This window comes from Struthio camelus, chromosome 5 (assembly GCF_040807025.1).
Source record: "Struthio camelus isolate bStrCam1 chromosome 5, bStrCam1.hap1, whole genome shotgun sequence".
Lineage (NCBI taxonomy): Eukaryota > Metazoa > Chordata > Aves > Struthioniformes > Struthionidae > Struthio > Struthio camelus.
In genome coordinates, this window is record NC_090946.1 from 80366415 (window position 1) to 80381884 (window position 15470).

Consider the following 15470-nt stretch of genomic DNA (forward strand, 5'->3'; position numbering starts at 1 on the left):
GCTTCCCTTTCCCCTGCACTGAAATTATCTTTGGCTTCTTGGCTAAAGATTGGATAATTATTTCCAGCAAGGTAGACACGTTCCAGACGCACTTCTTCTTTCATAACGGCACTAATGTTATCGTAAGCCCCAAAGAAATACCATTATTTCCCACGTTCCAGATGGCCATCTGGATCGCTGCAGAGCTCCGCTGCCAGCTTTCCCCTACAGCTTTATTACGCTCTAGGAGGTATTTAGTTTATCGCTAGCCATCTAAGGCATGGGCAACACCTGGGGAGACACGGCTGCATCTTTCTCCTGCCTGCGGTTGAGCGAAGGACGCTGGGTCCTTCGTGAGCTCCAAGCGCACCGAGCTGTTTTATGCATTTCTTCTGCGCACCTCGGCCATTTCCGCTCTTGTTCACAATTTAGCTGTGAGTGGCCATAACCTCATCTATTAGAGGTTAAAAAGAACCAAAGAGACCAGTCCCTGGGTATACCGAGCCCTGAGCATCTGTTTCCAAAACAGAACATAAACAGTTTTCTCGCGGCAAGGATTTAGTCGTTCTTAGTGCGTTGTGTCATAGGGCCAAAGGAAAGGAAAGAGCTTTTTCTCTCCTCATAAAGCAGGGTGTGTTTCAGACTCAGGCGTTTCCATCAAGCAAGTGCATGGCTGCCTTCCCATCTTTCTGACTGTCCCGCGGTCATGAATTTGCAGTTTCCGTGCCTTGTAATTGCCTTGTTCCAGCGGAGCAGCCAGAGAATAGCACTTTATTGGTTGGGGTTTTTTTTTCCCCCTGCGACAAAATATGCCACAGTGGAACCGGTGGAGGCGAGCGCATTTGCAACACAAGCGGAGATGAATTATTTTAACTTTCCCCTTGCTCTCTAGCAACCAAGTGCTGGCTTCGGAGGTAGCAGGACGATTTACCTGTTGGCTGCTGTGACTCCTCGCTGGCCCCGATTGCTTGACCTTAAACTAGCCACCGAGCAGGACTCGGAGACATCTCGGGGAGAGGTGAGAGCTCCGCAGCAGCCACGTGCCCAACACCAAGCTTCCTATGAGCAGCGAAACCCGTTTCTTGGGAGGACTCTCAGGAGCAAAGTGGCTGAGCCACCATCCAGTTTTCCCTTGATGGGGGCACGAATCCAATGCTACTCCACTAAATGGCCGCCTACTCTTTGCAAAGTGTGTAAGACCATAGGTGTCTCCTTCCAGTGTGGTTAAAATTAGCTAAAGAACTGAAAAAGTTATTGGGTTGGGGGAGCTGAGAACCAGCCGACCAGCCAGCACCGTTCTGCCCTCCCTGTGTGGCCGGCCCGGGTTTTGCCGGAGGGCTTAGACATCCCCGGGGAGGGTGTAACGCTCAGGCAGCCCCACCTTGATGAGAAGTCAATCCCTTTGCTGCCCTTCTGCCAAATGTTACTGGGCTGCTGACACGGAAGAGGGTTTCAGGGGCCGTTGAGCCGGATGTATGTCCCGGGTCAGAGTGTCCCCAGGCTGCTGACTGCCGGAAACTGGGAGGATGTATCTGGACGAGGCCGGTTCAAAACGCGCCGTGTTCCCACACAGGTCCTAGGCGTCTGCTACGAGCCCTGTTGAAGAGAGCTGGGCTGACCCCCTGTGGTCATTCGCATGGCCTCCTTAAGGTATGGTTTCACTTTTAGACGGTCCGGGCTTTCCACAGCTACTTAGGTAAAACGCACACTCTACCTCACATCAAGCCAACCTTGCCATAGAAGAAGAGGTATCGTGGAGGGAGTTAAGCTGAATCATCTTCTGTCATTTTTCATCCCGTGGAAACGCTTCCACGCGTTGGGGTAACCCAACCAGCCAGGGCGGCGCTTTCCAGTTTCTTTTAACGTGTGGAAGCAGGACGGGTTGTTCACTTTTTAGCATGGATGGGACCTTTCCCAGTTTTCTCTGTACCTCAGAACAAGGAAAAAACAGGAAGGGAGAAAGCTCAAAGCCAGTTTGCGTTTTTCCCTTGCAACGAAAGGTTACTGGTGGCAGTGAGTCAGCGAGGCAGCCCCCGGTCCCGCAGGAGCTGAGCACCGGGCGAGCCGGGGGCGAGCATCACCCGCGGGCTTTGGGAGGTCGGTGAGCGTCATCTGGTCACTCTGGGGCCAAAGAAGTGAAAATTAAGTAATGTTGATTGATTGTTTCCACGGTAACAGAGCATGATTCATTCTGAGGGTAGAGGAAGAGGGGGAAGAAACATGGAAAATGAAAATCATGCCTCAGGAACACGCGTAATTATCTCGTTCAGCAGGCCTCCCGCTCTGCGCGGCATGCACGGCTTGACCTCAGCTGTTCATAAAACAGAAGCCAAGTCTCAAAATGATCTCTAATAGTTATTTTTTTATTGGGAGGGAAAGAAGACAAAAACTCCTTTGTCCTCCCATTCCTGGCCTTGGGGCTGAACAAGGCCCATCCCAGTGCCGGGCAGTAGGTCTCGCTGAACCAGAGCAACAGTGCCTCCAAAACTAATCCACCAGAGTTGGAAAACATCAAAGCAGTTGATGCTCTTGTGATGAAAGCTGCTGCCACCTGCAATTTCACATTTAAAAAAGAAACCTTTGTACAGTGCTTTTATCTGAGCCATCCCCCCGCAGGTACCCCTGAGCAGCAGCCAGTTCTGGATAAGAGGGCAGCTGCTCAAAGCCGCCGAGCAGTCTCCTGGAGGGCATTTGGGGGCTGGACCCCCAGGAAAACAGCAGGCAAATGAGAGAAAACACAGTGGGAACTGCCTAGCGATTTGTAAAAAAAAAAAAAAAAAAAGCGTCCTCTGGATCTGTAGTGACCTCATGTGGCCTAGGCCCTGGTTTTTACGTTTCATCCAGAAACGCTGCCCAGGGGGAAGCAAGGAGCTGCTGCACAGCCAACCAAAAGACGGATCTCGTGGGAAGACCTGCGCTGACCGGGCCGTTATCCCTCCCAGCGCCGGCGGATGGGGGCCACCGGCCCATGCTTCTGCACAGAGGCGGCGGGAGAGGCCCGGGGGTGGCAGGACCCGGCCGGGGGGTGGGAGCGGCCTCGGAGCGGGGCCGTGACCGGGCCGGGCCCTGACGCCGCCGCTCCCGCCTCCTCTCAGGCCTTGCGCCACGCAGGCCTCACCGCGGCCTAGCCCGCTCCCTGCCCCACCGCGCCCGCGGCGGCGGCTCCAGGGCGGCCGGTGCGGGGAAGCGGCTCTGCCGGCGCCGAGCGGGGAGTCTCCCCGGCCACGACGGGGCCTCGCGGCGGCGCCCAACGCGGGAGGCAGCGGCGGCCGATCCCCGCGCAGCCCGCGGGCGCCGCTCGCCTCCGCCTGCCGCCGCCATCTTGAGACCGGAGCGGCGGGAGCGGGGCGGGGCCTCCGGGAGGAGGGGGCGTGGCCACCCCGCCCCGCCCCGCGCTCTGTCCAATCCGAGCGCGGGGGCGGGGCAGCGCCCGAAGGTCGCGAGGCCGGCGCGGGGGGCAGCCGCCGTGTTCCCGGCGCGAGGGAGGCGGGGCCGGGCCGGGCCGGCGGGCGGCGATTGGCTGCGCGCGGGCGTGCGTGCGTGCCGGGCCCCGCCCCCTCCTACCTCCCTCCTCCCCCCCCCCCCCCCACCCCGTGCCACGTCCGTGCGGCGCCTGCGGCGGAGCCGGTGCGCGCGGCGGTTGGAGCCGTTGGCCGGGAGCGCGCGGCGGTTGGAGCCGTTGGCCGGGAGCGCGCGGCGGCGGCGGAGCCGGTACTGTGGGAAGCCGCCGCGAGTGGGAGGGCGGCCGGCAGCTCGGCGCGGGGCTGCTCCCGCCGACGGCGGCGGCGCCGTGAGGCGGAGAGGCCGTGGGGGGGGCGGCGGCGGGGCCCCCCCTTCTCCCTTGCCGGTGGCGGGCTAGGCGTGCTGGGGGGGCTGGGGGAGCCCCTCGAGAGGCCGTTTCTTCGGGGGGGGGGGCAGCCCCCAGAGGGGCTGCGTGGGGGGCGGAGCTGTGGGGAGCCCCCCTCGAGAGGCTGTGTCTGCTGTGGGACCCCCCCCCGAGGGGGGGGCTCCCCTCCTTGAGAGGCTACTTCTGCTATGGGATACCCCCCCACCTTCTGCCCGAGAGGCTCCTGGTGCTTGGAGGGGCTGTGGGGACCCCCCCCCGAGGGGTTGTGTGGGGTGCAGGGCTATGTTCCCCCCCCCCAAGAGGCTGTTTCAGCTGGGGGGGGGCTGGGGGCACCCCCTCCCCCTTCTCAGGGTCTGTGTGTGGCATGCAGAGCTGTGGGAATTCCCCCTTGAGAGGTTGCTCCAGTTGTGGGGACCCCCCGAGGGGCTGTGTGGGGTGGTGGGGACCCCCCCCTTGAGAGGTTGTTTCTGCTGGGTGGGTGGGGGGGGGGCTGTGAGTCCCTTCCACCCCCACCCCGGGGCGCGTGTGGGTCTGCGGGACTCTTCACGGCCACCCATAGCTGGGCTGGGGTCTGTCCCGGCCTCCCCTTGGAGCCGAGCTCCGGCCCAACAGGCGCTCGCTGCCCTTGAGGGTCCCTCTGACAAGCAGCGGGGGCTCGGGAGGATCCGAGATGTGACTTAGTCCATTCCCGTCCACTCTACCGCTTCCCGGAAAAGAGCACAGCGGAGGGATGTGGGGTGGGAGCGGGAGGCAGAGCGTCACGTTGACGCTCAGACAGATACCGGTACAGCCCAGGATGCTCCGGGGTACACAGGTGCCTCCTGCGCCAGCTCCCCTGGGGCCTGCTGGTGTGTGCCAACGCCAAACCTCCGTCCTGAAAGCCCCGTAGGCCTGCGGGGGAAGTTGGCGATTCATTGAAACGGGCTGGAGCTCTTCCTCACTGTGTATTGATAAAGTTTTTTAATTGGCCAATGCATTTCTATTGAGTCAACGATATTCCTAACTCCAGAAAATGTGTGAAGCTTCTGGTTCAAACCTGATACTGCTCTGGCTGTGCCTGTGGTAGCTTAGAAAATAAATATTCATTTTTTGTTTTAGTTAAAAATATACTGGCTGCTTTGAAAGTATGACACTTTTTATTTGCTTCATGTGCTGTTCTACTGATGTGTGTACTTAGTATTCTGTAATCCAGAACTGAGATAAATTTGATTTTTGTTTATTTTTATTTTATTCTGCATAGAACGTTATTTGAACATTCGTATGAATAGTCATGAATTCTAGGAAGGCTTTTTAATGGGCAGGTAAATAGCAATGTTAGAATAACTGAAGTCTAGCAATAGAGATGTCAGGTAAGTTGCTTTAACTAGGGAGATTTTAGTTTTGCCTAGCTCTGACATAACTGAAACACTAGTTATGGGTTTGCGCTCTCCTGCGAGTATCAGCATGATCCGATCACTGAAGCTTAAAACTGGGACTCAGAAAATTCAGATTCTCGCTTCTTACTCTCCATCTATATGAAGGTTTTTCTTTTACGCTTCATTTTTCCTGCTGTTTCCTTTTCCAAATTCAAGTGGGATGAGAATTTCTGTTACTATTTAGTTACTTTTTTTACACTTACATGTAAGATTGTTTAAGGGAATATGGATTTAAAGGCCAGTGTATACCAGCAGGTGGCATAAAAAAGATGGACTTCTTTTTTAAGAAGCTTTTTTCAGCTGGATTTCCAGAGCTGCCTTCTGTTTTGAAGTGTGCATGCTGCAGTCACACTGAAATGCTTCCTAGATAACATCCTCTGCACTTTCTCTAGGCAGCTTAACAGGATTATAAGATATCTTATTTTGAAAAGTCTTCCTCCTGGTCAGATTTTTTTTTTGGTGGTGTTTATTTTCACCTGTCCAACTGTGTGTGTGAATAGCACATCTTCTGTGGTTCAGCCAAGTTAATTTGAAGATGCGTAAAGAGTCTAGTCTCAGAAGTTCCTGTGATAAGCTCTGTTCATTCTAGAAACATCACCAGATACTCCACAGAGGACAAAGTAGGAGTAATTTTACTGTATCTAGCAATCGGTACGGTACATCCCTTTGCTTCCTTGTCTCCCTAACCCCAAATAATACACAATTCCCAGCTCTCTTTTTAATCATTAACAGGTGGCTCACCATCATCTTGGCAGCTTTACATTTTATCTGTTAATGGACAATAAGGCACTACACTTTATAGCTGAAATGGCATTTGATTTTGTGAACAGACAAAGCAAACGTGACTGCATGAAAAACATTTCATGGACTATAAGAGTGCGTGCAGGCTGTTGTATCATCTGTGTTTTCATCTGTGTGGTGGCTCTTGGCTGAGAAACTAAATATTTATATGTAATGGAACTAGTTTAAAAAGTTGTACTATTCCTACCACCAGTTTAAAATCTGAGGAATATTTATGCCAATTACCTCTAAACTCTGTAAACAGTATGTTAGCAACGTTTCTTGAGAGTGCTGGATGTTTTCCTTTTTAAAGGGATATAGAGGCTAAGTATCCTAGTCGATGCCTTAGCTGTCTTTTTTTCCAAAAGAACACTGGTTCTAGCACACTAGCACAAACACAAAAGTTCTGTTTGTATTGGCTTTAGATAAAGTGCGCTGCGTCAGTGTGTGTGCTCTTTGTTTAACCCTGTGTCCTAGTCTGGCAAAGTTTAAATAGTTTCACTAGAAAGAAAAAGTGAGTAAGTCCTGGTTTCATCCACCTTACTTTTACATCCCTGGGAGCATCATATGGCACAACATAACCACCAGGGAAAATAGCATATTTAGATATTAAAATGATAGCAAAACAACGTCCCTTATCAGTATGCGTTCTCTTTCAGAACACCTGTTGCAGCCATGATGCCTGTTGCAACTGTGATGCCTGACGACACACCAATGTTTGACCCAAATATCCTCCACGAACTTGACTGGAGTGAGAACATGGCACCGTTTTCTCCTGCTATTTCTCCTTTAGATCCAGGAGATGGCCTGGTTATGAGACCACTTTGCACAGCTGATTTAAACCGAGGTAGAATCCTGTTTAATGATCATTACGGACTAAAGCTGGGTGCTGGACTAGATAATATATATTCCTGAGTTATCTCCAAGTAGTTCAGAATTGCTTGTTTTATCTGATTTGGGTTATTTATTTTTATCAGTAAGGAATCTGAGCCCTTGGCATTAGAATGATTGCTGGTATGCTAGGTGACATTCAGATTTGCGTCTACCATGTTAATAAACTTGAAACCAGTCTTAAAACTCAGATCTTAGAGGTAATCCATGGCTTCCTGTTCACCACCCTTTGAGACAGGGAGTACAGCCATTCTTACTGTTCCCTTTAATAATGTAAGCCAGCGTATTAATTTTAGTTTATGAAGATTTCTTCAGATTTGGTACTTAAAAGGTTGTTCTGAGTGTATAGCTTAATATTTGGATAATTTCAGGCTTATACTTTTCTTGCCTAAATGCATGATTTTTTTTTCTGCACTCAAGTTGCAGTTTGCTACTGATGCGTTTGCTGGTCCTTCAGCATAGCTCAAGGCATGAGTTTGATTTTAAGATTACAGTCTAGTTCTATAATATGCAGAATGCAGCATTTTACATGCAAGCGAATTAGATGGTGCTGTGGGGCTGTTAACTCTTCAGACAGCCATCTCAGGTTGTTCAGTACTCTTGGAGCTAATTGTGTGTCTTTATACCTCACTGATTTTTTTTTTTTCCTCCTCTTTTATAACAGGCTTTTTTAAGGTTCTGGGTCAGCTGACTGAAACCGGAGTTGTAAGCCCAGAGCAGTTTATCAGTGAGTATATCATTATTTCATCTGCCATTTCCAGAGAGATTGCTGGGACCAAAAGATACTGATGCTGACAGCAAATCTACTTGGGTGTGTGACTCTTGACTGCCCGATTCCTGAGGGATTTTTTAGACTTTTAGGGCAGATTTTGGCACTCACTTTTGGATTCAGCTCCTGCTATCCCAAGGGGCATCTTAGCTGGGGCATGCCTAAATCGTATACCTGCTTTTGAGCAGGGCATAACAGGTTAGTCAGTGATGGTTGATTGTAGATTGTTAGCATTATGAACTCGTTTCACTGGTCTGCTTGTGATGCAAGAAGACCTAGTGTAGGTACTGCCACCTTGGTTCTAGTACCTCTGTAGAGATGCTGGGGAAGGAAGGTTCTCCCGGCAGCTAAGGAAAAGGCATTCGTTTCATTTCTCCTTTTTCTGAGTTTTGTCTCTGTTTGGGTTAGTCTGACTCTGGGGCTTTCAGGTTCTGGTGTCTTGGCTGCATCTTGGCTTGTGATGCTGAATTCTTCAGTGATCTGCATTCAGCATCTGTTGCAAGTGTTAGAAGTGACTGTTTTAATGTCTGTCTGCTCCCACAGAAACATTTGAACACATGAAGAGATCTGGAGATTACTATGTTACTGTTATAGAAGATACAAATCTTGGACAGATTGTTGCTACAGCAACGCTGGTTATAGAACACAAGTTCACTCACTCCTGTGCAAAGGTACGTTCTCTCACTGCAGCTGTAACGTGAAGAAAAAGATCCTGTGCCCAAACTACATCCATTTGTTATTTTTATGGCGCTACTCTGTGACAAAGCATGTTCTACTGAGTCAGTGGCGAAGGCATTTTGGAAACATCTCTCTCCTTTGAGTGCTCAGCTAAATAGTAAAAGGAAGCTCTGGCTTTTCCTAAGAAAAAGAGCAATTTGATGCCTGTCCCGGTCTCCTCCCTCCCAGTAACTTTTGAACTAGTCAGACTTGGTTCTCATGGAGTAGATGGCTGCGGATCTCGCTACTGTAGAGTCCCAGTCAGATGTGTGAAATGGAGCCAGAGAACGGTTGTGGCGTGACTGCACCTGCTGCTCTGGGTGCTGGAAGGGACGTGACGAATGTGGCGATCACAGGACGCGTTACTGAAGTTTACATCCGGTTAGCAGAAAATTCAAGCATGAAACACTTCATAGAGAAATAGGAAAATTAACACAACAGTGTGCTGCTAAACTAACACTTGCCTGTATTTTCACAGAGAGGAAGGATAGAAGATGTAGTAGTAAGCGGGGAATGCAGAGGAAAGCAGCTTGGTAAACTGTGAGTATTTCACCATCTTTGCCAGTTAACACCAGACAGGCCGGGAGCCCCTTATCCACCCTGTGAACATAGCAGCTGATCAGTGCCGGCATGACCGTGGGTCATGTCTGTGCACCGACCCTCTGCAGTAGGAAGAAAGTTTGAAGCTGCAGTCCATTGAGGCAGGGGAAGATGATTAGTGGCTGTTAGTGGCTGTTGTTCCGAACGAGCCCGTCCCTTTTTGGGTGCTGGGGGTAATGTGTAGTTACTGCCCTCAGCCTGCCACCTGCCTGTCCTCTGTGCTCTGTGGAAGATGTAGTGCTCAGTTAAAGGCAGCTGTCGCCACGGGATGGCTCGCCAGAACTCTGACAGCAGGATTTTAGGATTTCTCAAGGTTAGCCTGGCAGATCATCCCCTGCCGAGATACCTTAAAGCTTTTAGCCAAAAGGTGTCACTAGTTGGCAGAGCGCAAGCTGAGGTCCTGATCAGCAGTAGCAAAAATCGCCTCCAGGGCACTGGTCCATCCTTGTTCCTTGGGATGGGAAGCTACCCTGCGTACCGAGGGAAATTGTAGCGTGCTGTAAAACTTCAGTATTACAGGACTAAGGCTGGGGATGAGCTGCTCTGTGGTGAGCAGGCATTTGCAATGGCCTCATAACATGCTATGAAATAGGTGGATCTACCAAATGTGTTTGTGATGGGAAAATTAGCTGATACCTGAAGTGGAACGTCATTCTCTGCAGAGTGAGATTTAGGAGAAAAGCAGGATCACTAAAAGCATGTCAAGTGGTCTTTCCCGTGGAAAATTTGAATTCTGTTTCTCATAGGAATCTAAACGTCCTTAAGTTTATTTTCAAAAGTGGCTTCCACTGATAACTTTAGCTAATTAAACCTTAACTGATTCAGTGTTCAGATCTGTTTCCTTTAACCACAGGTTTTCTGTCTTTTCCAGATTAACATCCACCCTTACATTGCTCAGTAAGAGACTGAACTGTTACAAAATTACTCTTGAGTGTCTGCCAAAAAATGTGGCTTTCTATAAGAAGTTTGGCTATTCTGTGTCTGAAGAAAACTACATGTTTCAACGGTTCTTTAATTAAAAACTTAGAGTCTTTTTTTTTTTTTTTTGGTAAGGACTGTTGGTGGAGGAGCTTGTGCAACAAACATTCTCTTCGTGGAAAATCTGTATAGTTCATTACTACAAATATAACAATCCCTATAAATACTCAACATCAAATGTGTAAAACCTGCAAAAAAAACCTTACTGACATTTTAGAAGGGTTCTCTGGGGTAGGAAATGAGCTCTTAGAACTAATTTTTACTACTGTTCCGTCAAAGTGAAGCTTTTTTGTTCTAGCTGGATTACAAAAGATCTTGCTAAAGGGATGGTTTTTAACCAAAGGTATATATTTTTATCTCAAAATTTTTTCTTGCATTGTATTTTTCTAAAGTTTCGTGCTTCTTTTCTTGGTAGCCAAAGTACAGATCATGGAATTGTGCTCCTGTCTGTACTTCACTGAAGGCAGATGTAACTTGCGTAGGGAACGCTTCTCTTGCACAGAATCAGCGATACAGAATGGGAATTTGTTCTGTTCTTTCCATGAAACCTCACTTAAGTGCTGTTGATGTTAATGATGTTAATGTACCTGAAGTTTTATAGGCACTATCTTCCAAAACTGAACTTTGGTTAGCGCCGGCAGGGGAGACCCTTACGGGCTGTGCTAAAGCTGACGCTTTGGAGTGTAAAAGGATGCATACTTAGTACTGCTGGGGCCCTGCACTTTAGCTGATAATTCTACTATGAGGTTTTTCAGGGTAGTTACTTGTTTTCTGACAGAACAAACCCATGGTTTCTGACAGGGCGAAGGTAACTGGGAAACTGGAATGTCTGACAGACCGAATATATCCCCTCTTTAGTGGGGCGCTCGCTAATATTCAACAAGAGTGTGATTTGGGATTGGCAGTTAATGCCTACGTCTGTGAAAAGGCAGTAATGCATTCGGCTTCACTGAACACATCTGACCAACTTGCTGTACTTGAACTCCTTAGGGCCAGGCGCGTGGTGGTTTTGCTGGTAACCACTTATGCATATTGCATTGCTAACTGGCAGAGAAATCCCAGATCCTGGTCCCAAGAAATTGTTGCTGCTTTGGAGCATCCCTCTTGCTATAATGTTGGATAAATGATTTTTAGCACTTTTGCCACTGATGGCAAGCAAATAATGTACAAAGCCCTTGTTTCAACAGTAGTGTTTTGTGTGAAGGGAGTGACAAATCCTGCATCTATGAATAGGGCATTATAAATACATGAAGGTTCGTACAGAACAGCCAGTCTTGTCTGTGAACAGTTAGGCCTTACAAAATGTTCTTTCCATTGTGGTGTGGAGAGCTACTTTAAGCTGTGGTGGTGGTGGGGGGGGGGGGGGGGGTTCTATTTAATGTTCCTGATGGTACTCCACTCAATATAGTGTTTCCTTGGTGATGTCTATGTTTTATTTATTGATTATTTTTAAAAAAAAAAAAACCCTTTGTTTAAACTGAATAAATGAAGACTGCCAAATCTATCTAGTCTAGTTTTTGTATTACTGTGTTTTGCCTAGAGGTGTGAGCCTGTACCTTTCCAGAGCTGTACTGGCAGCTGCAAATACCTTTGTTTGGCTTTCCCTAGCTTGACAATAACATTCTTTCTGAGACTCCATATTGATTTTAAGCATGTGTCAGATGCTCATTTGCATCCTCACAGGTATGACTTCTGGGAGGCAAGTCTTCAAAGGATGGCCTCTGCTCTCTCCAGTTCCCACACTTGGGTGTTAGAGCCTATGTGTGGTTGCAGACACAAAACTGAGCTGGAATACCTGGCCTGCAGCCAGCCAGCCAGCCAGATAGCTGTGCCAGAAATGCCTGGGGAGCCTCCTTCTTCCCTGTGGGCACGTTGGGCAAACCCTGGTATGAGCGACCCTGATGGCAACCTTGGTTAAACTTTTCTTACTTAGGGTGAGGAGGGCCAGAAAAAAGATGGATTTTTTCCTCCTCTTTGTAAGGAGCTCAATATGGGCCTGCTCTTCTTTTTTCAGTTGTCCCTGTATTCAGGCCATCCAACTTTGCATTCAACTGGGGAGGCTTAAGAGAGCTTACAGGTGGTGACACAAGTGCCACAGGATGGCAAGGGCCCCTCTGCTCTCCACAGCAGAGCTGTGGTTAAGCCCAGGCACCCCATGGTGCCAGGAGGGTGTTCTCACCTGGGGAGATGCTCGGTCTCTCCCATGCGTGCTCTGCTGATAGAAGAGCCGAGTCTCTCAAGCCCCCAGACTTGAACTATTTATTATATAAATCAGCTACTAATTTATGCAGGCCCAGATTGACTGAGGTGGATTTTCTTGCCTCTCAGTTTTAATCAAAGTTGAATTTCCACTAATTTTAAATGGATTATCTGAATTCCACGATACCTACACCATCTAAGCAGCTCCAGGTCCCTCATTATGAGTTAATGACAAGATCAGTATATGTGATGAGCAGGTAGGTGATTGTATACCCAGTTGAGATCACTGTAAAACAAATGAATTAGCTTGAAAGCTTCAGTTTGTGGCTGCATGACAATGCCTTTGCTGGGAGGACTCCAACTCATCACCATCCCTTTAGCTTTGAAAAGCTCTTTGTGACAGAGGTGACATGCTCAACCTTGGTAAACTACCACTACCAAAACAGCTGCAGTTACAGAAGCTTATGCTTAGCCGGAAAAGGTGCTGTCATACCTGGTTCACTGTTAGACTGTCACAACGTCCTCTTCTAGAGAGAGAAAAGTTGGATTAAGCATACAATCTTCCACATGAGGAAAGTTTGAGATGTTTGTGACTGTGAGCTGTAGGGTAGAAATTGGCCTGTTGTGCCCAAAGGCCTTGGAAGAGTGTTAGCCAGCCAAAGGCCTAAACACTGCCACCTTTGGAGGCATGGGAAGGTCTCTGCAAAGTGCAGTCAAATGCAGTAGAGCTGATACTACCCAAACTGGTAACATACGCATGCCACAGTGGTTTTAGGCATGCCACAGCCAGCTGAGAGAACACCTAGTACTCAAGTACCTGTATTTTAAACTCTCAGTTCACAGGAACTAGAAGAACGCCACAAAAAGGAAACATTAACAGGTGGTAGTAAAATACATCAGGCATCTCCTAAACTTGGGGGCAGCAGAGGGGAATGAAATAAGCAGGGCTCCTGAGTGCATGGGGCTGTTTCCTCAAAAGATAAAAGCACTGAGCAGCCCTGTAAAAAAAATACCTGGGTCAGAAACTGTAGTCTTTAATCCCCTTATGTAGCATGTCAGTTAAAACCCTTACTCCTTAATGGCTAGTCATATACACCTCACTTACTTACGTAAAAAAATCTTACAAGGTGAACAGCCTCATGCTAACCCTCTGCCTGTGTGCTGGGGGGGAGGGCAGGGCACATCAGGATTGGGTGCTCTCCCAAATCACAAGGTTAACATGCTCCAGAATTTGCATTTGGGGGGGGGGGGGGGGCCCAAACCCAGCCCTTTCAGCTCCTTGGTTCTGTCTCACTTCCCAGGTGAGGGCTGAAGAAGCCCTGTTAGTTATCCACAGTAGACTTGGCTCAACAGGAAAGAACAAGGCCCACCCAGAGAACACCACACCAGGGGAGCATGTCAGAAATCTATCAGCGAGATGCCTTTGAGCTTCTCCAGAGGTTTAACCTTACCTCCTCCTCAGGAGGTCAGTTCTTGGCTAACAGCTCCCCACACCACATAAGGAGATGTTATCCCCAGCTCCCTTACTCTGTCTCTCTCAAGTAGGAAAAGAAACTTTTGCACTTAACAGAGCTGTGGAGCCCCAAAGATTTGGGTACTGCAGCTTTGTGCCTGAATCTGAGGCAGGATTAGCAATATCCTTATCCCGCAGAGAGGGATAGTTGCTACCAATTTTCACCTCTGGTTTTTCCTCAGGAGCTTCAGAAAGCACATCGTAATTGAAATACCTACTAGAAACACGCGAAGACAGAAGAGCTCAAAAAACTTTTAAATAAAAGGCTTAATAGTAGCATGCATGACGAAACCTAATCTCAGAATCCCTCAGGATCAGAGAGGCTGTGATCTGCAAGGCAGGCAGGCAGGCTAGAATGACTCAAGGCAGCATTAGTAGGGGGTCATGGAATGAAAAAAAAAAAAAATAGATTGGTGGGAAAGCCTTAGTCATGAAGCTTGCCAGTTTGTGAAACAGTCTCCCCAGGGAAGCACCAGAACCCTAGCGAGTTAACAGAACCAGACTATGCGTGAACAAGCCTCTTTAGCAGGGGCTAGTTAGATGAATCAATAGGGTTGGTCCATCTGTGTTTCATCTCTACCATTTCTCAAGGGACCACAGGAGGGGCTGAAATTGGAAGCAATTTTACACTGAAGTTCTGGTTCCCATCCTTGTTTCATCAGAAGCTTGTAGCTGGCAGGATTTGGTTAGCCACACAACAGACATGGACAACCCCACATCGCATGAGTAAGTAGCCATTACAGTCTTATGGTAACACTGTGGGGTAAGTGGTGAAGCAGCTGGGAATTTATTTCCCAACAGCCCCAGAAGGATTATTTTAAAGAGAGTCAATTTAAGAGCACATAATAAACCCCACAACTGCAAAACCAGCACTACATGCTGAGCTGGTCTGTAAGACTGACAAGTTATAGTTCTTAAGAGATAAAACTTTCTTTTCAAGCTAAAAGTTGAATGAAGCGTCAAAAAAAAAAAGTTTGACTAATTTGCTCCATGCTGCTCCATCACCAAACCAGGTGGCAAGGGACAGACAGCAGAAAAGCAAAAGTGCTCCTGACTGCTGGTTCAGCTCCTCCGAAGGTGTGAGCTCTCCCTGCATGCACTCCAAGGCCTTCATGTTCTGTATGAGAAGGGATTATTAGGCCATAAAGCCTCACCCAGCTGCTTTTGCTCAGCTTGACTTACTGTAAGAGAATTTCCTCCTCAGGCGTCACCAATGTCTGTTCTAGCAGACTGTTTTAATCCAGTCAGTAGTTTTCAACCCAGAATCTGCCAGCTACTTCTAAGAGCTCACTAACCTTGACACATGCTAAGGGCTCAGAGCTGCTCTAGAGGGGCTGCTGCTCAGCAAGCTTCTGGGGAGTCACAGGAGAAGGCAGAGGAGCAGTGACTAAGCAAAGATCAGTAAGTCACAGGCGTGGTCAATTTGGCTTGAACACACAGAGTGAGGCAGAGCTCCTACAAAGTAAACAAGCTCCTCATCAATCCCACAGCACAAGGCAGCCTCTGAAGAGATCCTCACAGAGCAAAATGGCTTCACGGTTCAGATTCGTGCCTTCAAACCCAAACATCTCTCCCTTCAAAGATCCCCTCAGCCTTCTGGCTCCTTGTTTTTCCACACAGTCCATCAGGTCAGACTAGGCTGCTACTTATGTCTCCAGAGGGCAAGCTGTTCAGTCTCAGGCTCACAGAGGACACTGGTATGGATGTGGCTGGACAGCCAGAGTACAGGGAAGGAGGCGGGATGTTTAGATCCCCAAAGGCCTCCCTAATATTAATTCAGAG

At 48.6% G+C, this 15470-nt stretch overlaps 1 protein-coding gene across 2 annotated transcripts; it reads left to right on the forward strand.

The window, feature by feature from the left end:
* Window positions 1–1394: 1394 nt before the first annotated feature.
* Window positions 1395–11480, forward strand: GNPNAT1 (glucosamine-phosphate N-acetyltransferase 1). 2 transcript variants are annotated; one of them, XM_068947532.1, is made up of 6 exons: window positions 1395–1629; window positions 6681–6868; window positions 7577–7639; window positions 8225–8352; window positions 8877–8938; window positions 9870–11480. In XM_068947532.1, exons 1-6 carry the CDS (start codon window positions 1616–1618, stop codon window positions 10015–10017), a joined length of 603 nt encoding a protein of 200 aa, XP_068803633.1. In that variant the 5' UTR covers window positions 1395–1615; the 3' UTR covers window positions 10018–11480. The 2 variants fall into 2 exon arrangements, with proteins under 2 accessions (XP_068803633.1, XP_068803634.1); XM_068947533.1 differs by lacking the exon at window positions 1395–1629 and adding an exon at window positions 3596–3690.
* Window positions 11481–15470: the final 3990 nt, after the last annotated feature.